Genomic DNA, 24,784 nt, shown 5'->3' on the forward strand with positions numbered 1-24,784 from the left:
AAAAGGAAGAAATGTCCACATCAGAGCTATGGACTGACCACCTTGAGGCTTTTGGACACCTTAGGAAGGTCAGGAGGTAGCAGCAGTGGCACCAGGGGAGTGGGCTCCAATCTGGCCAGCAATTTCAAAGCTCCCAGAGAAGGAGCTGTGGGTAGGACAGGAGGTAGTGGTGGGAATGGGGTGAAGGCAATGGATGAGGACCAGAGCTGGGCCAAGCAGAGATGACCTAGATCCCAGGCAAGAGCTTGTTGCCCTGTGGGGCTAAAGGCACATCTGTCTCCTGACTCTGCCCTCAAGACCCAGTCATGGCGTCACCTCCTCTGGAAAGCTGACCCTGCCAGTCCTAGCTGGCTTAGGGTACCCTTTGTCAACCAAGCCTGTGACATCCAGATGGGAAGGGTGTCCTAGTGCACGGCAGAGTGCCCAACACAGCACAGTGTATAAGAAAGAACCATCACGGGGGTGAAGGAATGGTGGTGAATGCAACCTTTGAGCTAAGGCTGCTGTGCCTGCCACAAGGCTGGAGGACTTGTGTGTGCATAAAGAAGACGCACATGTCACTGCAAATGAAGGACCTGGGCCCTGCACACCAGAGGCCTGGCCACTGGGATCTCAGGTTGGGCCAGTGAGCAGCCCTCCCAGCAACACCTGCCCTGGCTGCTCCCCCAACCCCAGATGCAGAGGTGGAGGTCGGGGCCTCCTGCTTACCGTCTCATCTGTGCAGATGGAGTGCACTTGGGTCCCAAACATCACGGATGTGAAAATGAGGAAGAGCAGCCCCTCGAAGCACAGCAGGATGAGAAGGATCACCGTGGTGGGTGGAGAGAAGGAGCTACACTCTGAAAGAGAAGGAACGTGTAGGGCCTGGGGCTGCCATCCACTACCTGCTGCCAAGGCTCACTGTCCCACCCGGGCTCCTATTGTGCCTCAGCTCACAGGACTTAGTTCCTCCTGGGTGCCACATGTCTCTGGCCTACAGGCCTCGGCAGGGACCACCCTGCCCCACACCTGGCTACCTCTTACTCCCTCAGGGAAGCCCTCCTCAACAGGCCTGGCCCAGCTTCCCTAACAAGAATCATTCCTTGCTCACAGTCCTCAGGGCCAAGCACAGTGCCTGGCACATGGAAGGACCTGACAAGGACTCTGAACTGAGGCATGAAGCCCTGATGACAGCACAGGACACCCTACTCTCCTCAGAGAGCACAATGCCGGTGCACAGGTGGAGAGGCCTGTCCAGTCCTGACTTGGCCAAGAATTTTCTGGGCATACCTGTACAAACTGTCACCCCTCCCTGTGCCTCCACCAGCTCTCAGCTGGGACAAAAGGGCAGGTCTGCAGAATCACTAGGTGGCTTTGGGATGTGAAGCTTGGCAGAAGGCAGTTTAACTGCCAGGGCTCAGCCCCGATCACAGTACAATGTAAAGTCCCCTCAGGGACATCTGCATCACTGAGACCATCAGTCCTGAAGGCTGGGAGTCAACCAAGGAGACACTGGCCCAGAGTAGGTGCTTTCACTGTCCTGCCACCCCCCAGGAGCCTACCCAGACCTAGGGTGTGACCTGAGGCAGGTCCCTGCCCTCTCCAGGCCTCCACCCCCTCCATTGTACAGCACTGAGGTTTGACTAGAGGTATGGTGTGTTTTAGCAGCAGAATCCTTTGTCTGAACAAAGTCTAAATCAGGAACCCAGTGCACTGAACGGAAAAGCACTGGTGGTGTGGAGCTGGTGGGGATGAGTAGGGAGGGAGCCCTGGGGAGATGTGGAGCTCCCCTGGGAAGAACGCGGCCCAGCCAACAGCACTGGCAGTGCAGTCCAGGCCCCTCGGTTGGCCTCATTACCCAGGGACTGGCCCATGAGTGCAGCTGCCTTGCCGCTCAAGCCTGGATTGTGGTTTGTTTCTCATTGCTCCAGTGCTCAGGCCTGTTTCCCTGGCTGGACAGGTCGGACCTTGGAGGGCAAGGTCCGTCAAGCCTTCACTGGCTTTGGGAATTCAGGGAGTGAGTGCCCCTCTGAGCTGCCCTGTTGGGTCCCTCATAGGAATGTCAAGAAGGGCAAGGGTGTCAAATGTGGGAATGAGTTTGGATAGATACCAAGCACTGTATGGGTGGTAGGGTAAGGACACCTCATCTAAAATGCCGTTATCCCCTCAGGTTTCCCTGGGAACTTAATGCCTCAGGATGATTTCTCTTCTTTGTTCCTTGCTGGGCAGGGCAGGGCTCGGCTGGGGTGGCCCACCTGCCTGATGGGTTGGTCCCAGGTGGCCACAAGTATGGCAGCTGCCTACCTGGCCTTGGGCTGGGCTGAGCAGTATGTTGGGAAGAACTAGGTTTCTGGAATCTGGCACCAACTCCTGATCATGAGTTCTAACTACGATGCCCTCACTAATATTCTGTTCTGGCCCGTGTCTTTCCTATTCCATGCACTGGGTAATTAGCTATTTCTTTCCATACGTGCTTGATATCTGCCTCTCCCACTATACTTCAAGCTCCAGGAGGACAAGGTCTTTGTTTTGCTCACTGCTGTACAACCTGCCTTGGAAGAATGCCTGACAACAAAAGAATCTGGACAGGAGGTCTGGGCTTTCTGAGACTTTGTTTTCCCTTCTGTCCAGGGGAATGATCAAGAATTTATGATAGAACAACTCCACAGCTCGCTTCGGCCTGGCACCTGCACGTGGGCATGCTTACTGGAGGGACGCACCTTGTCCCTCCCTACCCACCTCAGCTGCCCTGGAGCTAGATGCAGAGCCTGGCACTTGCAGGCATACTTACCCTGCTGGGCCGGGCCCAGGAATTACAAATGGAGTTTGGAGAGGCAGGACCCAGATTCAGATAAAGGGGAATTAGCTCCCTAACCTCCTTTAAACATCAACTCAAAGCACCCTCATCCTAGAGGACAGCTCTGTCCCCACTTACACAAGCTCGTATGGCCCAACAGCTCTACCAGGGCTGAGCAGTGATGGCATTAACTGTCACATACAGTTAGTCAGCTCTCGGGCCTACACTTTGGGGACTGTCCTGGGCTTTCCCAGCCTACCTGCCACAGGAAATGGGTGCCTCAAGCCCACCCCATCAGGAATCTTGACCAAAGACAATCAAGAGCTTGGCTGGGAGGACCCTGGGGATTGAAGTCAGCCAGACAGGGCTGGAAAACCTTGTTCCAGACCTAGGCTTGAACTGCAGGCCCTCTTAGCTGAGTGATCCTGGACACTTAACCTCTGTGAGCCTCAGCTTTTGTCTTCTACAAAGTGCTGAGCATCTCTATTACCCTGTAGGATTGTTACAAGGTTGAAACAAGGCACTGCTCAAAAAGCCATGCCTGGCTGCCAGGAGGCATTAATAAGATGGTCCCAGCTGGAACCATTCCAAAGACAGACATTTTGCCTCACTGCCAGTCTGTAATCACTCCTGTCACTGCTCGAGTCTGTCAACCTGATGACAGATGGGAGGTATTTGTGATGATAAAATGTCCATGTTGGACTTCCCTAGCTAGTTGCTAGGGCCACATCTGGAGTTGCTCTGGGTCTGCAGGGCCTAGCAGAGTGCATGTACTTTCAGAATGTTCACCAACTGATCAGAAACTTGCTGGCGACCCACCCAGCTGTGCAGAATGGTGAGATCTGCAGACACCCGCTCACCCCTACCCTTCTCTCCTCTCCCTACTATAACTAGCTTGACCCCCCTCTCTCTGGCTTATGCTTAAGTCCAGAAAATGCGTAAGTAAGCATGTGCAGGAAGAGCCAAAGTTCTAAAGATGGTGAAAGGAAAAGGGGGACCCATCAAGGGAAAAACCAAAGAAATATGATATTCATTGCTCAAAGATGTCTGTCTCATGGATCAGGAGTGTGAAAGATCTAGCCCAGCAGGTGGCCTCTTATTTCTTTTCCTCCAGCATCTGTTGTTTTCCTTTAGAATTTGTGCAATCTTTTGGTTGGAGTTCCTTCCTCAATATTTGCATATGTAAATGAGATACTTCTAAAGCAGGAAGAATTTGTCTATAATCTCAATGCAAATTGGTGGATCATCAATACAAGCAGTTAAAAAACCACCATCACAAAAAACAAAGTAACAAACAAAATTCTGTGTCTTAGCTAGAAAGTTCAAAATGGATCTCTACAAGATGGGAAATAAAATGACCTTTGACTAAAGTGCCTTGTTTAAAGACACAGAAACCACAGTTCTCTCCCAGCTCGGCTCCCACTCGCTGGAACTTGCCTCTGTGCTTGCTTGGGGCCTGCATGCTCCCTGGTCATGCTCAGTCCAGCGGGTCTGTCCAACTCACTACTTTACCTGTTGAACTTACTTACTTTAAGGGGCTGCTGTTTTTCATGGAGAGAGATTCGGGCCTCTGCCGTTCTTTCCCTGTTCAGTACATAGGCTTGCAAGAGATCTAACAAAATGAGGTTGGCCCCTAGCACCATGAGGAAACAAGGAGCCCAGCCTGTTCTCCCCACCCACTCAGGTCACGTGCACACCCTGGAGCAGGGAGGGAAGCCCTGGCGCATACTCACTTGTCCAGTCTTCTTCAAAGCAATGCAGGAAGTGGAATCCCACCATGATGAGGGCGTGCAAGGAAATGAGAGCTATGTACATCTGAAACAGGAAAGCAGTGCAGATGCCATTGCTGTGAGAATCTTCTGACTGTGCAGGCTCCCAGGACAGGGGCACTCAGAACCTGCCACTTGGAAACACTATGCTAGGCTGAGCCCTGACCAGGAGGGGCCAGAGAAGCATTTGGTGATTCCCCCACAGGCCCCCCTGTCCACAGCCTGGGGTCTGAGGGGAGTAGCCGCTGTCTGGGAGTGTGTGGAACCAGAACAGTAATAACGCCCGTCACCAGGCTTGACTTGGGCTCTAGGCCTGCTGCTTCTCCTCACGTGAAAAGTCAGGGTGCTGACTGCTGACAGCCCTCCAGTCCTCACACTAAATATGCTCCACCTACCTGTAGCTCAGGTTTTGAAGTCATCACCCAAACTGCCTTCTTTAGCTACTTAGGTCCAACACTTGGGATGGGAGCCTGGAAGACAGATCTTGCTTACAGCTAATCAACTTGAATCAATTTCTAAATGCTCAAGTGAAGGGTTTAGGAACAGGCACTTGTTGAGTCAGAGATCTTTGGCAGGAAGGCAGAGGTCTATGTGGCCAGGCTGTATTCTGAACAGCAGCAAAGAACACTGTGAGTGCTGAGAATTTTCAAAGGAACAAAGTGCTCCATTGCTTCATGGAGGGTGGGGCAGAATTCAGAAGGTAACTTACTGTAAACAGGACGAAGTACTTCTGGTTGTTTTCGCCAACACAGTTGTTGACCCAGGGACAGTGGTGGTCCATCTTGCGAATGCACCGCTTACAAACACTGAAACAGCCCACAAGTCAGACCTTCACGGGTGTCCTCCAGATACTGGCAGGGCCCCCCGAGGGGAACACAGAACCCATGGCTCCAGCTCCACTCCCATGAAATGGCTTCCTTGGGCACTGCAGGAGTTTTGTTGGGTGCGTGTTGTGAGGGGCTTGGAAGACAGAGTCAGGAACCCCAGGGTCAGAGTCATTCCAAACAGCAGGAAGAGTCATTCATGTCCAAGGCCTGTTACCTTGTTTAACATATGAACAGGTTGGAGCTCACAGCTGACGTGGCTGAGAAAGAGGCTGCTCTCCTGAACTAACAGGAAGCTTAGGATTTGGTGTACTGAGAGGGCAGAATGAAGAAGTAGTTTGGAAACTTGACAGAGTAGGATGGGATACAGAGAACAGCTATTCCTTATTTTCCCAAAAGACCAAAAAACCAGGTGCCGTAGGAAGTTCCAGAAGCAGTACCATGTGCTACCAAGGGAGGGCATGGTGCCTCCACCCCGGAGGGACAAAGGATGCAAGAGAGGGTATTTCAAGGGCAGGGTCAAGGACAGCAGGGAGCCCAGCTCTGAGATCCTTTCAGCTCTAAGATAACACCCACTAACTAAAAGGCAGAAAAGTCATGTGCGCTTAACTATTGACCAGATCCTCTAATTAATTTGCATATTTCTAACTTGTTATTGGGGTAATTTTTGGGCTGAGACTGTTTCAAACTTATTTGATAGCAAACACCATCCCCTCTCCTGCTTTGGACAATACAAAGTGATAATACAAGAGTGCGAGACCTTCCCAAAGCTCAAGTTTAGAAAGACTCACTTGCCACTAGATGGGCTCATCAAAAATTGTTCTTTTTTTCTTTTTTTTTTTTTTTTGTTGTTTTTTTTTTTTTTTTCGTGACCGGCACTCAGCCAGTGAGTGCACCGGTCAGTCCTATATAGGATCCGAACCCGCGGCGGGAGCGTCGCCGCGCTGCCAGCGCAGCACTCTACCAAGTGCACCACGGGCTCGGCCCAAAATTGTTCTTTTTTTTCAACTCATTAAAATAGGCTCCCTAACATTTATCTTGGGGGTATTACTTGTTCAAAACAGCTTGAAATCCTGTAAATACAAGCTTAGAAATAATACAATTAGATTTCCTTTTTTAAAGTTCCTCAATTCACACCAGCCTTCCTCTCCATCAGTTTCCCTAACTAACTCTACCTCGGGTTCCTGTTAAAGCACATAGCAGGCAATGCAGCTAGAGCCTGGGGGAAGGTGGGAAAGCTCCGGAGAAGCTGTCCTGGGCATGGAGGTGAGCTGTTTCCTGGCCTCCGGGGCCCCAAGCACAGACCTCTCCATGGAGGGACTCCCTCACACCCCAAGGAGGAGGTGTGTGCTTTTCTAAGCTGGAAAGGGTCTTGGTGATAAGGCAGACCTGGATTTGCTGAGCTACTTGGTCAAACTGGCTAAACTCTGAGCCTCAGGTTTCCCATCTGTATGAAATAAGTGTTGGCACAAGGAACACATGAGAACAGATACTGGGCCTGGTCAGACCAGTGGCCTCATACCGCCCTTGCTCTTCTCCACAACCTCAGGGGCCTCGCTAACACAGGCAGCTTGGGAATGGGCACATCTCAGAGATGCTGGCCTGGCTCTAGAATCTCCCTTGGGGCCAAGGTAACAAAAGGAGGCATGAAAGGGACACACCAGGTAACAAAGAGAAAGCCAGGTGCCAGCAGCTCCACCACCCAGCCTCTCTGTTTTTCTCTCTCTCTGTTACCAATTTTAAGAATACCTAAGAATATTTATGTGAATATATATATAATATATATGTTTTAATTGGTAACACTTGTTCTTAGTACACAATGTTAAAAAGTACCAACAAGTGGACGGTGAAGAGTGAGCTGCCCCTGTACCCTAGGCCTTGCCATCAGGCGGCCCACCCCTCCATGCAGTCACCCACTGAAGCTCGTTTCCTTCCAAGACAGTCAGCTCTGGAGTCTCTTAATCTCCTTCCCATTTAAGGGACAAACTCCTGAGGGTAACCGCCTCTCTGTTCCAGGCTCCTGAGCAGTTTCTCTTCATCCACACTTATTTTTGAAAGGGTGTTCAAGTGGGTGCTCTTGAGGTGGCATTGGCTCAATGGCAGAGAGGTGCCAAGTGGCCGGACATCCTCTGAAACTGCCAGGAGTTTAAACAAGCTCTCACAGCAAAGCCGTCCTTCGCTCTCCTCCCAGCCTCTTGGAAGAGATAAGGCACGAACCACACAGCCCATTGGGAAACCCAGCTTCCTAAGTCTTGCTGGGTAGCAGAATCATACAAATACACATCCTCCAGAGAGCAGGAAAGGTGAGTACAGTTTGTGAGGGCTGCAAAAGTTGGTTCAAAACGCTGGCCCCTGAATTTCCTGTTTTCAAAACTATGAAGTGCTAAGACAGCCCTTCTCCGCTCCCCAGGCCCGGTGGCTGGAGACACTGCTGAAGGCCGCCAGTGCACAGAAGGCTCTGCCTGCACGGCACTGGGGCTGGGCCTGCAGCCACCATGCGCAAGGCCTGGAGGTGAGTCCTGCAGCGGGGCAGTGAAGGCCGTGCCACACCCCTCCAGAGTTTCACCTCAGGCACCATCCATCATGGGGAGAAAGACAAAATGTGGGCCTCCTGCCACGACCCCTACCACCCCTCAGGGATGAATCACCTCAGAGCCAGCCCTCTTCCCAGCCCTTGCCACACCCATGGTGGGCAGGGAGCTCAGTGGTGTCCCCTTCCTGACACAGCAGGGCGGCTCACAGTCTGCACTGATGGGAGCCTGCCCTGCCTTGGCTGTGGGTGGCCCCAATGCCCAAAGGCCCTTTCTCCATCCTTTCCACTGGGTGAAAGCCACTCTATCCTCCAAGGCTTCCTCCTTGCTTGCTCTTTCCCTAACGTGCCCCACAGCACTCTCCTCGCAGTCCTTTCTAACACTGATTCCAGTGTCCAGTGTGAGCTGCTGAGCTCCTGGGGCATGGGGACCGAGTGCAAGCAACATAGTCACTGAACAGGCCAAAGTCACTGAACAGGCCAAATGCCTTAAAAGGGGGTATGTTTTGTGTTTACCAGGCCACTTCTATGTTTCTAAATTACCATTTCTGAAGAAGGCAGATGCTTCTACTCCCCTCCTCCTCTAGGTTCCCTGTCATTTTTCAGTCCCCAAAGCCTGGAAGAACTCAACAAGCTCACTGGCTCAGATGCACTCACTATCTCTTGGGCTTATGAGTTCCCTCTCCAGGAAGCTATGAGGACCCTTCCTTGGTAATCAGCCTAAAGGAGGTGGCTGAGGCTCTCTTGCCCATTCTGGGTGATGGTCCAGCATGGAAACATAGCCTTGTCCTATTCCCAAACTGTATCATGGTGGACAAGTGTGCCTGCCCTGCCTGGATGGGAGGCCCCTGGGGTTAGGGCCATGTCTAATCCACCACTATAAGCCCAGAGCCAAGCTACTCTTAGTATGAGTCTGCTGAACGAAGGCTCTGACACTATAGATAGGGAAAGAGCAAGCCTGGGAAACGAGCTCAACCCTGGCAGACAGGGATGCCCAGTAGAAAAAATAAAAGGAAGTCAGCAAGAAGGTACTAAGTGGGCCATGGCCTCACCTATAGGTTTTCATTTCATCAGCTATGACTAAAATTATAAGCAGAAAAGACATCTACATTACATCCTAGCTCCAACTCAGAAACGATTCTGGGAAAGACAGTGCAGTGTGGTGAAAAGAGCAGGAAAGCTGAAGGCAGATCCTCACTTTGGGCTCTGGGCAGAGAAACTTAGGTTCTCCAAATCAGCCTCAGCAGAATTACACTGATCTCTCAGGGCGACTGTGAGTAACAGATAATGTATGTACAGTGCTTTAAAAATAATACTAGTGCTATATAAATTTTATCAGTACCCATAACCATGAGAAAGACAAAACAAAAAGAATCTGGCAGGGGTGCTAAGCAGCCCATGACTGCCTCTGCCACAGTGTGTTTGCGGAGTGGGGAGGGGGGTGCATGTGAGGCCTTGCCAAAGTCAGAGGTCTCTACCTCCTCACACAAAAAGAACCTGAAGCACAGGCCTAATGCCTTGGCTGCCACATTTGCATAAGCGACTCCTCCCACAGGATTTCCACTGCTTCCATGGTCCTCATGAACAGGTGATTTGACTCCAGGATGAAAATAGCCTGGATTCCAGAGTACCTCTTCTAGGAGAGAAAGACCCACCCACACACCACAGGGCTGGAAGGAATGAATAGCTACAGGTCCAACATTTGGGTGTATCTGTAGTACCCACCAGAGCTCAGGAAACAGAGAGGGTCTTGAATGCTATGGGCTCTGTTGGGAAGAGAAACCACATGTGTGTGCACAGGCACCTTCACCTGAGTGGGCAAGACTGACATCAACTTCTTCTAACCAAGCAGCAGCCTGGGAGCTCGACCAACCACAAACACACCCAGTCTGTCTCGTGTGTCAGGGATTCTACTTATCCAAAATCGTGGGTCTCCAGACGGCCTGGGCCACCACGTGCCATCACAAAGGAGCAGTTGTCACACATATCCTGAGGTGGAAACAGGCAGCTAACAGGCATTCTCACTTGAGTTCATCTGAATCAGCAGCTCTTGCTTTGCGCAAGCTGATTTGTTTACTAGCACTCAAGAATACCTCCCCTGGATCCTCCTGGGGAGGCAAGGAGGAGGCGGTGAGGAAAATGCCAGGCAGTGGAGGCAGCCGAGCACTCAGGGAGGGAAGAGAAAAGAACCACTGTTGTTGCCCGAAAGTTCTTTCTACAAAGTTAACACCTCCCTGTTTCTGGTCCAGCCTTTATAAACCCAGCACATACCCATCTCCTTACACATTCTTTTATTAATAAACAGCTTCCACTTGTTGAGCTAAGTGACTTGTGGTTGTTCATATTTCATCCTTACAACAAGCGAGGGAGGGACAACTCTTTTTTACAGAGGAGAAAGCTGAGGCTCAGAGAGATGCAGCACTTGGCCTAAGGGCCCAGAGTGTGGCAGAGACAGCACTGAACTTCCAACACCGACCTCTTCAACTTCAAGGCCAGAGCCTGCTCCACACACTGGGCCACCCCGAGGAAGCACATAAGCAAGCTGAGCCTTTTCATCTGGGCGATGCTTAGAAAACAGCTGGCTCCTGAGCCCGGGGGCGGGAGCCGGAAAAGGCTAGACTGATACCTCCAACGCAGGTACAAGAAGCAAGCCTTGAATTAGATCTCAGAAGCAAGTTGCCCCAGAGACAGACACCCCATGGGAGATAACAATCACCGCAGGCCCCTGCCCCAGCTCTTCGGCTCTCACCCTCAAGCAGGCAACAACTAGTTGGAGAGGTCTGCAGATCTCTCTCTTTTAGAGACAGAAAAATACATACAAATAATTACATAAAATTGCATGAGTCATCCCCAAATGGGAGAGTCCAATCTGGACCTGGAGCCAGAACCACCAGGACCCAATCTTGTCTCTAGTACTCATAAGCTGTGTGACCGTGGAGCAGTCCCTTAACCTCTTTGAGCCTTAATTTCCTCAAGGGAGAGTCATCCCTAGGCAACACCTATCTCCAGAGGTGACCAGGAAGATGAAAATATGGTGACTGATGATGAGACAGGGCGGGCTGAAGTGCCTGGGACATGGCAGGTACTGAGGAGCTGCCTGTGGAATCTGAGTTGGGGAGGCTGACTGCTCTCCCAGAGGTGGGCAGTGAGGCCCACACAGAAATGCTGCCTTTCAGCCGCTCAGATCTCTCACACAAGTGTCTCCACAGCCTCAGACTTATGAGATGACCTCCCAGCACCAGGAGCACTTTCATTCCTCCACAAACCCCACACCCCAAAAACATATATACACCAGTCTGACAAGGGGACCCAGTGACATTTTTGTGTCCCTGTAATCTGGCATTTAAAGTTCCCTTGTAATAATAAAGGGCAATTTCAAGCTAGATGTCTTCTCATTAAGAAGATTCAAAACAGCAAAGAAACCTGAAAACAAAAAGGGAAAACTCACCACAGATAAGATGGGGAAATAGCTTTTTTTGTTGAATTCTATAATTTTCATAACCTCTGGAAGTTTTTTTAAAAGGAAAGCCTTCATTCAGGCGACCCTTCCATTTCAAGTACTAGACATTCACAGAAGTTTTGTCTCATGGTACCCTTGTAATAAAGACATGAAGTAGGAAAATCCAGAATCCTTCAGTTTTACATATATTTAAACAAAGGTGGAGACAGTCAGGGGCCTGCCCACGTCCTAGGTCAGGTGTGGCAGAGCCAAGTCCTGCAACAGGTGTCCTGAGCCCAAACCAAATGCCCTTTCCAATCTTGTAAGTTCACAGAGACCAGGAGGGAGACTTACACTGGTCACTCTGTGCCCAGAGCAGGGGACATTCCGAAGTCCTGTTGCTGACTTGGTACCCATGGGGGAAATGTGTGCTACTCCAGAGTATGTGTGTGAGGTGGGGGAGGGAGGCAGGGGGAGGGAGGAGAGAGGAGGTGAGCCCCAGCAAGTGTACCTGCAGTGGTGGGCTCGGTCGGGCTTGATGCTGCAGCATTTGGGACACTTGTAAACCACCTGCCCAGGCTTCAACTGTAAACTCTCGATGAATTCTTTAGTGGCATTTCCTTTGGGCACAGCCCCCTGTAAGAAAGAGGAAAGGCATCAGGGTTGGGCTGGGGGTTCTAACAGTTGTAACATTCTACAGTAGAGATAGTCATTTGAAAGCAGCAACCACATACATGTATGGACAGGACATTTTGATACCAACAACATGTGGACTCTGTGTTGAGAATTATGCCAACACCAAGGAATATTTATTGACAAGGAATTTTCCTGAGGAAATGCCATTAAGCTACATTAGTTCCTTGATTAATTTTCTACATTGAACAGTTACACTGTTCCTGATTATTTTCTATTTTCATTTTGCTAAAATTATTTTCATTGAATCCATTCTTTCCTATGTAAATATTACGGCAAGGATTTGACTCACTGGTCTACATTAAATTTTCTGGTAACAGTTCCAGCCTTTGCAAGTTTTCATTGGTGAGCATCATATCTAACAGTCCAGTTTTCCTAGGTCAAAAATGTGCAGCTCTACATTTTAGTGGGTTCTATTTAAACTGGGATCAAGTTTTATTTTACTTTTTTACCAGTACTATTGTTATGAAGGACTGGTAATCTGTATTTAGTTCTTTTTTTTTTTGTCGTTTTTTTTTTTTCGTGACCGGCACTCAGCCAGTGAGTGCACTGGTCAGTCCTATATAGGATCCGAACCCGCGGCGGGAGCGTTGCCGCGCTCCCAGCGCAGCACTCTACCAAGTGCGCCACGGGCTCGGCCCTTGTATTTAGTTCTTAATGAATCCACAAGCAACTGGGAGCTGCTGCCCTCAGGTATTTGACTCGCTGTCTATCCTCTGATCTGCTATTCCATCTATGAGTATGCTTGTGAATACTTTGTGTGCTTGTTCTGGCTGTCCACACTTTGGGTGGAGCCAACAGCAGAGCCAAAATGCCATCAGAATCCACGCTGGCTGTGCACCCATGCAAACAGAAGGAAAACGGCAGTGCATAGCCCTAAGCAGGGTCTCCATAACCAACCAACCTTCACCAAGTGCTACGTGGTGCAGAGCCCTGTGCTCCCATGCTCTTTGCTAGGGCTCAGGAATCAAATGAGGTCTCTGCTTCCAGGAGGCTCATCGTCTTTTGGAGGCTGACAAACAATTCTAGTAAAAGGGGTTATATGCTTACATTACAAATGTAGAAGACATTGGTGTTGATGAGGGGGTGCAAAGGAGGCATTAGCTAACTAAACAGGGGAATCAGAGAAGTTTTAAGGAGTGATGTTTAAGAGTTGTCCTGAGGAATGTGCAGAGGTGGCCAGGTAAACCTGTAGGGATTCCAGCAGAGGGGTAAGGGTAAAGGCAAAGAGGTGAGAGGGAGCATGACATATTTGGGAGATAGTGAGAAAACCAGTGTGCTGAGCCCAGGGTATGCAGTGTCAGCAGGGGACCCGGACCGATGGGCAGGGCCAGCCCATGTAGTGTTGAGTGTCAGGCCTAAAAGTTGGGATGGGATTTTTCTTCATAGGCAGCCCAGAGCCATTAGGTAACATCAGTGCTTCAGGAAGAGAACTCAGTTGCCTATGCTAGGTGGAATAGCTGAGAAGAGGGAGAGATTAAAATCCCAGAAACCAATTAGGAGGTTACTGTCTATGGCCCAGTAAGAAAGGACTGAACTGTGAAGATGGAGAAGCAGAGAGAAAATTCAGAGAGCTAGATCTGCAAAAGTTGTAGGGAACCAATTTGATACCGTGGTGGTACAGGGCGTGACAAAAAGGGAGGAGATAAGCTCCAGGAAAAGTTTCCATTTTTAGCAGCTGGTAAATGGTAGTACTCTTAAGCTATTGAGAGAGAGAGCATAGGAGAAGCCAGTTCTGGGTAAGAGCTGACCAGTTCAGTTAGGGTATGCTGAGTCTGAAGAGCCTGAAGGACTCCCAGAAGGAGGTGTCCAGAAAAGTGGCTGGAAGATGGGTCCAAGAAGCAGGAGAGAAGAGTGGTTAGTGGCACAGCACAAGGGCTAAGAGGTTGGCTTGACCCCATGGTCAAGGGTTCGGTACCAGCCAGCTGGCAGAAAAAAAAAGAGAAAGGCTGGCTTGGCAGTCCACTGGCCCTGCTTTACATTTGTATTTTACATTTGTGAGTGGTGTGCCTGTTGACAGGTGAGCCTCTCTGTGCCTTTGTTTCCTAATTAGTGAGCCAGGACTCACCTAATTACCAGCGTTACTGTGAAGATTAAACTAGACATAGACGGGCTGGCCAGTTAGCTCAGTTGGTTTAGAGCATGGTGTTGATAACACCAAGGTCCAGGGTTTGATCCATGTACTGGCAAGATGCCAAAAACAAACAACAACAACAACAAAAAACTAGACATAGACAACTTACAGAAAGGGCTTAGATGATGTTTATTACAGACAAAATGCTCAGTATATGGTAGTCTGTTTTCTGGGTCCAGCATTGGCAGCAACGCTGCAGCTTTAAAAAAATACAGTTGCCTAGACTCTACACAGCATTACTATATAAAAACTTTGGGGGGCAGGGCCCAGACACCCACACTTTTAAAAAGCTCCAGCAAAGTCTGCTACTCTGTAGTTAGGGCTAAGAACTACTGTGCTGGACCAGAAGCTCTATGCTTGGGTCTTCCTTGCTCAGCACCAGAGCCCCTGGCCTGGCAAACAGCATGAACACACAGCCAAAGGTAAGAGATATAGCAGCTTCCAGCAAAGTGGTGAAAAGAGTAGTGACGGCCAACAGAATAAAAAGATAGGAGCCAAGGATGCCACCCTGGGAACTTTGCCTGCTTGGCCTGGCCCTCAAACAAGAACCACGGCTGATATCAGGTCAAGTCGCAGCTATGGGATGGGACTGGGGCCCTCACCCCCCCACCCTAGGGCCCCTTTATCACGTCTACGTGACACAAGGCTCCACTGCTCAGCGGGCATCCACAAGATCCCACAATCAGGGAAGTCAATGCAGCATCAGGACAACAGAACCTGGGACTGCCCCCAAGTCCTGAATGGGCCCAGAAGGAGTGAGAATGTGGTTTATTAGGGTTGGCAGGTGGAGGTTTCAGACAGAGCATCCCTGGCCTTCCCAGAGTAGGGCCAATGGACCTATAACAGGCCAAGTGCTGGGTTCCCAAGACAGAAAGGATAAAGATTGGGTGTCAGAAGCTTTCCTACAAATGAAGAATTCTAGGGAGAGAAGAACCACTGAAGAAAAATCTTTAAATGCTGAGAATGAAAGGAAGCTGTCATTTTGTTTTTTGTTAAAAAAATGACTCACAGGGGATACAGATTCCAGTTAAGGAAACTGCAGAGACAAATTAACTGACAACCCTCTCCTAAAAGTCTACACTGTGCCGAGCACTGCGGGAAGTACAAAGAAGTGATGGGGACCAAGCCTCAAAGAGCTGGTGCACTGGACAGGTAGAGAGACACACGGACACAGCGAGGCACCTGAGGCTGAGCGCCCAGTGAAAGGCATGGCCACCAGTGCACCAGGAGGCCTGAGGGTGGGGATTCCAGGAAGGCCAGGAGGATCTGGTGGATGCTAAGCAGGAGAGGGGCACCTGGGAGGGGAAACAGTTCAAACCCAGAGGTGGGCCACAGACCTCCTGGCCCCTCTGTCTGCATGTGGCTCTTTGCTGGGCCCCAGCTTCTCCCCTGCTGAGCCTCTCCTTCTGCCTCAGTGAGGACATGTTCACTCCTGAGTGCAGCACTTGGCTGACTTGTCATTCAGAGCAATGACGTGCTTCCCCACTGGTCTGTCCTGAGGATGAGGAACCAAAGGCTCACAAGGGGCAGGAGACAAGGAGAAAATCAAAGGGTTGCTTGTCCACGTACGTGCTCATCTCACTAGCGAGGCTCAGGACCAACAGAGGGGTGGAGAGGAGGTCCTCTGTACCCATTCAACTCTCTGAATTACATTAAAAACTTTTTTTAAAGTTCAAAAAGAAGTAAAAAAAAAAAAATTTGGTCTGCGGCTCAGGACCAACAGTGGGGTGGAGAGGAGGTCCTCTGTACCCATTCAACTCTCTGAATTACATTAAAAACTTTTTTTAAAGTTCAAAAAGAAGTAAAAAAAAAAAAATTTGGTCTGCAAAATGCAGTCAGATGTCAGAAAAGCCTACGAGGCAAGGACATGGTATGTACAACGTCATTTGGAATTTTCTTTTTTAAACTTACTTTTTGGTCCCAATGAAGGAATATGGTTTTTGACATTAAATATGCCATAAAAATACATAGCTATTGACATGGAAACATCTATGCTAGTTCATATTTATATATACATACACGCACACATATATAAATAGAAAAAAGATACATGCAGAAAGTATTAGTGGCTATCTCATGAAGTAGGACCACATGTAATTTTATTTTCTTGACTATATTTCTTAAATGTTCCATTAGCTTTGCAACATGTGGCTTTTGCAATAAGGAAAAAACTCATTACAAACATGAGCAAAAAAATAAACCTCAAGTAGGAGCCACCCATAGTAGGAATATGACTGACTTGCCTGAAATTTATAACCAAAATACCATTACTGTCTCATCTTGAGACATCCAAGGGCCCCCCCAGTGAGGCACTGGTGAAGGGCCAGGGTCTGGAAGTCTTCATGAAGGTAAGGAGAGCCCAGATCACATAGCATGCAATGGATATCCAAGGGAGCCTGGTAAGGGCACTAGTTCGGGCAGAGGAGAGGGTCTCACAAAAGCCCAGAGAACCTTATTTTTCATTCTTTTTAATGTAAAAAGTAACTGAGTTTGGGCAACCACGTGACTTTCTGTGGCTCTTGAAACCACAAAACCGTACTGGAAGTAACTATTGTCACAAGTATAAGAGAAAAAATGCAAAGGGACATCATTTCCCCAAGGAGAATGGGTAATGGGGCTGAGTTTTAAAGAAGGTCAGAGCCAACAGAATTTGCTGTGAACCCCAGGAGACACCCACATAAAGGGCTGCAAGAGGAAACCCCTGAACCGTAAAGGGCTATGAGAGCTTTCATTTGGTTTTCTCATTATCACCTGTTATTCCAGACCATGATCAGAGACATCATTTAGCAGCTCGGCCTTTCTAAAAGTGTGACCTTCCATGTGACTCCCTTTGCATAAGTCTTCCAGAAGGCTGATCCCATCCAGGCAAGACTGTCACCTGAGTCCACCTTTCAACCACAGAGCAGCTGGGCCAGCCCCTGAGACTAAGGAGTCTGTGACACTGGAAAGTCATGCACTCTCCACTCTGCCTCACGTGACTTTCTCTCTTTCTTTTTTAAAAGAACATGCTCTTCGGCGCTCCTCTGCACAGATCTCAGAACTCTCTGTTATTAGTTCACTGGAAGGAATTTTGCTCTCTACAATCCTGGACAGCCGGCAGGGAGTCAGAAGGCCTGCTGAGACATTTTTGCCACTGTTGTCACAGGTGCATTCCTGAGAAACACCTACTGTCTCCCCTCCCCCATTCTTATACACCTCACAGGGTTGTCTTGAAGCTTCCACATTACTGCAGCCTGGCAGATCAAAATGTACTGATTTCTGCTCTCTGCTCCCTTGCCCCGCCACCTTCCCAATTCAAAGTAATGCTTGCTCATGACTTTAAGGAAATACAGATGAGAAAATAAAAAAGGAAAAATCCACCCTCTGATTTGATTACCCAAGATAAGTACTACTAACATTTTGAAGCATATTCTTTCAGTCTTTTCTCTTTGTACACAGTAAGCTAAAACACTTTTTAAAATCTATAGATCCATAAAAATGGATTATATAAGGATACTTCAAAAAGTTCACGGAAACATTTGTATATGTTTTGTATATCTTTTAATTCTATTTTTCTACAAACTTTTTGAATTAATCTCATAAAGCTTCTAAAATATAGCTCATATGCTTCCAAGATATATATTGGGCCCTGTAGTGGAATCAATTTAAGTCTGATTTAAAAGAAGTGTGCAGAGAGTGTTAAAGCCTTTCTGGTCTGGTCAGGGCAGAACTCTCTGTCCTCTGGGCACAGAGCTCTGAGTTCTCAGTAGGGAAGGGATGTGATGTGTATGTGTGTGTACGTGTGTGTACGTGTGTGTGTGTGTGTGGTGTGTGTGTGTGTGTGTGTGTGTGTGTGTGTGTGTGTGTGTGTGTGTGTGTGTGTGTGTGTGTGTGTGTGTGTGTGTGTGTGTGTGTGTTGGGGGAGGGCATGTGTTCCCATCGAACATTCCCCTTACTGGCTAGCCCAAACTTTCAGAACCTTTTTCCATCCTACCTACTTCCTTTTCTATTTCAAAGAACACCGAGACTGCTGGGGTTACACCCCTCTTACACTCCTCATCTCCTGCCCCCCTGCCCCTGGACCCAGCAGTGCCCACTGCCTTGCAGGACTCGGGCCTCAGCTAATCCTGGCCCCATGCTATTGCCTCTGAGCTTTTCCCTGGTGCTCTCCCTCCCCTTCACGACTAAGCTTCTTGACGCCCTGTGAACTTGCTGTCTCTGATCACTTCTCACTTACTCTTTAGTCCGCTGCTCTCTGGCAACTGTCCCTTCCGCACCAGGGAACTGCTCTCACCAGGTCACTGAACAACTCCCTGTGGCCAAATCCAAAGTTTGCTTCTTAGCCCTCATATTCCTTGGGGTCTCCTCACTGACCACCAGCCCATCCTCCCTGCCTGTGGGGCTGTGCCTCTCCCCCGCTCTTGCAATCCTGCCCATCTTGGACACTGGTGGGCCTTGGGATTCCAGCCCCAACCTTCTCTGCTCATTCTGTACTCTCCTCTGGACAATCCTGCCTACAGCCTCTACTTCCCCTATCACCACTCAGCGATGATGCTCAAATCACTAGCTCCAACTCAGACCTCTTTTGGATCTGCAGCTATTTCTACCTGGTTGTCCAAAAGGCATTAAAACAAAATAAAATTAAACCCCTCAAATTCAACATGCGCTGCTAAAACTGAACCCACTACTTCCTCCAACTGTCCCCCTGATTCTCCCTTCTCTGCCCCATGGCACATCCATCTACCCTGTCATCCAGGGCGGAAATCTAGTAGTCATCCCCAATTCTTCTAAAACTCTACCCCACACCCCATCCACTCCATCAGGTTAATTCCACCCCAGACTGTGCCTTGAATCCCATGCTCTCCCCTCCAGCCATAGTCATGGCCTTAGTTCAGCATCTTTGTCACCTGCCTCAGACTATTAGAGAATGTCCTAGTTCTGCAGCCCAGCCTCTATCCTTTCTGCCCACTATTTTCTAGAGTAAACTTGCTAAAATATGAATCTGATCACATTATTCCCCTGGTCCAGAGGACTTCACTGGCTCTCTAGAGACCATGGACCAGAGTCTGAGCTCCTGAGGCCATCACAATCTAGCCCTGGACCATCAATACAGTGTTGTCTCCCTCCCTCTACAGACCCTGTGGACTAGCTGGAGGTTCCCAAGGGCACCATGCTCTCCAAGTTTTCCTCCACTGTCTTCTGGGCCCTGAATTAGCACCACCCCAAGCCTCTTTCCCCTCCAGCCTGCCAGGTTCCTCCTTGCCTCTTGCACCCAAACCAAAACCCACCCAGGGATCACCTCCTCTCTTTCTTCCTAATGGCCCCAGCCACACCAAAGGCAGAATCCATCACTCAGCCTTTGTGCTACCACAGCTTGTATTTGTATTACAACACCTATCATTTAATTACACACCATCTCTCTTATGTGACTATAAACCTGGAGGACAGACACGATGTCTTTCAACGTGTAGCCCAGCAAACTTCCCCAAGCCTGGCATGGAGAATGTATTCAATAAAACAAAGTGGAATAATGATACAACAGACATTTATTGAGTGCTTATATGCCAGGCACAGTTCCAAATGCTTTAAGACAAACTGTATTTTGTCAGTTAAATCTGACAATAAACCTATGAGGTAGAGACTATGATATTCCTCATTTTATAGATGAGGTAACTAAAGCAGAGAAGTCAAGCAGCTTGCCAGGATAGCATGGTTAATAAGAGGCAGAACCATTTCAGACCCACGCAATCCAAGTCTAGGATCTAAGCCACTATCAGAAGACAAACGTATATTTATCAAGTATTTCTACGGAATGGCTTGGAAAGGTCTTTTCTTTAATTGCCTTGATGCCATAGTATCATTCTACCGCCAACAACTGTATCGCCACACCAATACGAAGACTGAAACAGGCTTAGGATAATAAGAATCTGGGATAATAGGACAAATTAAAAAGGATACAATGGAAAGCAGAGTACACAGGTTCTAAAGAAAGGCCAATCATTTCAAGGACTCAATATTCTAGTCCACTTCAAGCAACAAGAATGAAAACTTGCTTAAATTGTTTCAGGGGCCATGGGATCAAGGCATGTGCACAGCTGCTGGTCTGGGCAGAAACTCTCACTCTAATGCTCTCCCAGGAACATGGTGACCAGCCCCAGGCCTGCATCACAAGGCCACCTATCTCCTCCACAGAAAGGTAGGATGGTAGGTGATCCCCAAATTGGTCACTCTGCTCTCTCAGGAGCCAGAAAGATTTTTCCCCTGGCGTTTATTAGTTGCTCAGTGGTAGGCATGAGAAGTTGCCTGGCTTGAGGGAGAATGTAGCACCCTACTCTTGTGGACCTTGAGGCAAGTCCCCTGACCTGACCCAGGGAATGCGCCTATGTCTGTGGGCAAGCTGGGCGAGGCCCCTCTTTGGCTGCACCCAGCACCTGACCTGTTGTGGGAGGACCCACGCGCTGTTCCTCTTCTGTGCTCCTAGAGGCCCGCATCATGCTGCCACGCCACCCTTCCAAGGAAATACTTGCCAACTGGTTCTGTATACTGCACGTGTTCAGTAAGGCTGCTGAAAGGACTCCAGTGAAGGGAATACCAAGTGCAGATTGGAAGTGAGCCCCACTGTTTCCCCTTATGACTGAAACTAAAATCTGTGGCCGGAGGACTGTCTATAGCAAGATGTTCACAGGGTGGGATTCAAAAGGGGTTGGGGGATGGGTAGTGGAAGGCAGATAGATGAATTTTCTTTTCCTTAACTATGTGGTTAAATTGAATGAGTTTCTATTCCTCCTTTTCTCAAATTTCAAATTTGAAATAATTTATGAGGTAATAAACAATTAGGTACAAGAAAAGGAAGGGCAAAAATATGCTGATCATAAGGGTTTATACAATTGCTGTGATTGTGTAACGCTTGGCTTTAAGCTTCTTGGCAGCCAGGACAAAAAGAAACAAGCTATGCCTGTCAGCTTTAAGCATCTTCTGGGAGATAGGCATTGCCCCAGATCTAAATTTTAAAGGGAACCCTTCAGGAATCCTGAGGGAGTTCTCAGGATGAGGAATTAAAATGTATTTGTAACTGGAAAGGACAAGGTGGTGAAACTAGGAAGTGGGCCTTCAAGTCCAGGTTGTGTTCAAGAGGTTGCCTCCTCAGGGCAAGTGCAGCCATCTACACCTCTAAATGCCTGGAGGGTTTCAGGAACACAGGAATTTCCTCTGATATTATGAAACCTCAGAGTGGCCAAGGAGAGGACATCATGAGACCAAACACCAGTCTGGCTTGTGCTCCGGCCCATGCCCACTCCACCTCCAGGCCAGGCCACCAGCCGAGGGAGGCGCCTGCCTGCTCCTCTGTCTATTTGTCCTTTTCCCTCTGTTTGAGGGCCTATCCCTTTACCCTATTTCTCAAATGGCAGTATCACCTCCGAGGGGACTGCTTACACACTGGTGAGCCATTTGCCTCTTTCCTTTCCTGCTGCAGCTCAGGGTGGACCCATTTACTGCTGCGTTGGAGTAAATGACTGCTAAATGGTCCAGAAAGCTGTGGTGGTTGCAATTGTTCTGATGTTACATTTGGGATAAGAATTTCACAGCTGGAAGTGGTACAGTAACTGTTTGCGGAAGACTACAGCGCTTTTTTTTTTTTTTTTTTTTTGCTAGTAATGCTAACAACCCAAAATGATACACAATGCATACATTGATTATAGCTTTTGGATGTAAGTTGTTCTAAAAAATTATGTGCAACATGAATTCTGGAGATACAAAGAATCATAATCCCATTAAGGAACTCCTTAGAACCCTGCAGAGACTCCTTTCTAAGAAAAGACTCCTCCTGCAGTATTAATAAGGAACACTTAATTGATCCACTTTTAATTTGAGATCTGGGATCCTAACTCTGCTCCTTGGAAGCCCAAGGTGCCCCAGTTGTGCCTGTGAGCTTCTACTAGGCAGCTCCACTTCTCTCTGTTTTACATACTGGGTTTTTCATAAGATGTCATGTGCTGGAAACAGGGAGAGACAGGTGGTGGCATAAAGATGCTGAGAAGGGGCACATCTATAGGACGTGCTTTGAATTGCTTCCCTTTACTAATAAAGATACTAGACAGATTCTACATTTCTTGGCCCATTTTCTTTGGGGCTACCAGCAAAACACACCTATGAGAAGCTGACTGGTGTCTGGGACATAGTGTGTGGCTCTCATCCACTTGGGACTGGAAGCTGAGCAATATACCACAGTGAGAATCATGCTCTCCTGCATCCAACTGCAAGAGCCAGCCCGAGGAGGTTGCTGCAGAGGCTGCATGTTTCAATGTGGTGTGTAAAAAAATACACATGTGAGGGCAGCAGGAATGCCAGGGCAGAAGCCTCCTCTCCCATTGCCCAACATCCAGCTCCCTGGTTCCATATGTCTTCTATAAGCCAATGATCTTCACGCTCCACTCTCTGATCCTGACCCTCCACCAGCTCCAGACTAGCTATCTACTGCCCACCTAGCATCTCAGCTTGCACATAACAAAGGGGTAGTTTGGCTAGAACAGAAGCCTTGAAAATCCATTCCTCCCCAGACTTTTCCATTTGATAAAAGGCACCAGCAATCCCCCAGCTGCCCCAGCCAAGACTCTGGAAGGCACACTCTCTGATCTCTCCATTCTTTCAGCTCTTCTGAACAGCAGTGCTCAGGCCTGGCTGAAAAAGAGGGTCACATGGGAACTTTAAAGCATCCTGATACCCAGGCCCCTGTCCCCAAACCATTCAGAGCAGAATCTCTGGAGATGGGGCTGAGGCATCAGTACTTTTTATAAGCTCTCCAAGGGATTCTACGGTAAAGCCAGGCTTGAGAACTAATGGCTTAAAATATATTCCATGTCCAACAGCTTCTCTCCAGCTTCAGCACTCCTCCCACCTTGATCCAAGCCATGCCATGTCTTGTCTGGACCACTGCAATACCTCTAGTCCCCTGCTTCTACTCATACCACCTCGAACCTCCTTTGCAAGCACAATGCAAATCACATCAAATTCTACCTCTCTGATGGCTCCCCACTGCACTTAGCCCAGCACAATTTGGCCTCTATGGCCCTCTCCACCTCTTATAGCCCTTCTTGTCACCACTCCCTATGCTTCGGTCACCCTGCTCTTAGAACTGTTTCTTGAACATGCTTAGCACATTCCTGCCCCTGGGCCTTTGTACCTATGCTCTCCTCTGCCTGGAAGGCTCTGCTCTCAGATTTTTATTTGCCTGGCTTATAGCTTTATGTCATTCAGGTCAGCTCAGATGGCACCACCTGAGAGAGACCTTCTCTGACCACCTTGATCTAAAGTAGTCCCTCTATGCCCCAGAAAAGTCATCACGCTGTCACCCTGGTCATATTGTTTTATTGTCTTTAAAGCACTTATCACTTTCCGGAACACCTTGCTCAATAATCATGCCTTTACTGCCTGGCCTGCCACTAGCACGTGAGCTTCCAGAGCGCTTCTTTTTTGCGTGTCTTGCTCACAGCAGCTTCCATTGCTCAGAAATGAAGCTCTCACAGAGTAGGCCTTAATACACATGGTCATTCGTTTTATTCTCCTATCAGTGCCACTGCCCCTACTTACTCCCACAGCGAACTTAGCAAAATGACCGTTTGATCCCACCACTCTTTTGTTTCAAGTCCTCAGGGGCTCTAGACTTCATCCAACTCCCCCCACACCACCAACCCAAACCACTTTCTTCCTACGTTCCCACTATTCCAAACCACTGCTGGCTGCCAGAGGAGGCACTCCTGCATTCCTGCCTCTGTGTGCATGCTGCTTCTTCTGCCCGTCTTCCTGCCCTCAACACTGTCCACCGCTCTGACAACTGCCTTGGGCATCGCCTCCTGCAAGCAGTCACCCCTGCCTAGATTGCTTAACGTCCCCTCCCTTGTTCTCTCACAGCAAACCATGTTTCCTTCTGCCACAGCCTTCATCACACAGGGCTATCCTGACCTCTCTTCTCTAGACAGAGGGCACTTTGAGGGTAGGAACAGTGCCTGGGGCTTAGCAGACACTAAACTATAAACTGAGCAAAATTATGTCTTTTACTACTGAAATAGAGCTACCCACACCCTCATAATGCACGCTATCTGCTTCTGTAGAGTTGCTTGCTTAATCTAAATAACTCCATTTTGACCCGTCTGACCTGCAGACTACCCTCCCTTCTGCATGAGAAACCGCTGACCTTCTCATAGAAAAAAAAAACAATTGCATAGAAACAGGAGACATACACGGTGAATTATTACACGGGAATAGGAACCATACACAATGAAAACTTGTATGCTTCATTGCTCGAATGTCTCATTCTTGGCCTTTGTGACCTAGCTCCCTAGCTTGCTTTGTGCACCTGGACAAACCCGTGTGCCAATGGGATGTAGTTTTTGCCTTTAAAAACCCTACAAGACCAAAGCCCAAGGCCGCTCTTCCTTGGTTGCTCCTTTGGAGACGGACGCTGGCCAGCTGGAGTGAATAAACTGCCCTTTTCTGCATGAGTGGCGTGTAAATGCATTTCTTGTGGCAGGGTGCCTCACAACATTTTAGAGGCCCCAGCAAGATTCTTTCTCTCGTGAGTATATCCCTCCCTGCACTTATCTCCTAGGAGAAGATAGAGAAGCTGTTCCTCTTCTTCTCCC

General features: G+C 48.7%; 1 protein-coding gene across 3 annotated transcripts in view; it reads right to left on the minus strand.

Annotated features, from left to right (window-relative positions):
* The window catches only part of ZDHHC3 (zinc finger DHHC-type palmitoyltransferase 3), a 60,809-nt gene that overhangs the window by 13,009 nt on the left and 23,016 nt on the right, over nt 1–24,784 (minus strand). For all 3 annotated transcript variants that reach the window (XM_063114749.1, XM_063114750.1, XM_063114751.1), the window contains 4 exons: nt 11,850–11,974; nt 5,255–5,351; nt 4,510–4,591; nt 709–839 (listed from right to left, as the gene is read on the minus strand). In XM_063114749.1, coding sequence (XP_062970819.1) covers nt 709–839; nt 4,510–4,591; nt 5,255–5,351; nt 11,850–11,974 — 435 coding nt within the window. The remainder of the gene's footprint in view (nt 1–708; nt 840–4,509; nt 4,592–5,254; nt 5,352–11,849; nt 11,975–24,784) is intronic.

This window comes from Cynocephalus volans, chromosome 11 (genome assembly GCF_027409185.1).
Source record: "Cynocephalus volans isolate mCynVol1 chromosome 11, mCynVol1.pri, whole genome shotgun sequence".
Lineage (NCBI taxonomy): Eukaryota > Metazoa > Chordata > Mammalia > Dermoptera > Cynocephalidae > Cynocephalus > Cynocephalus volans.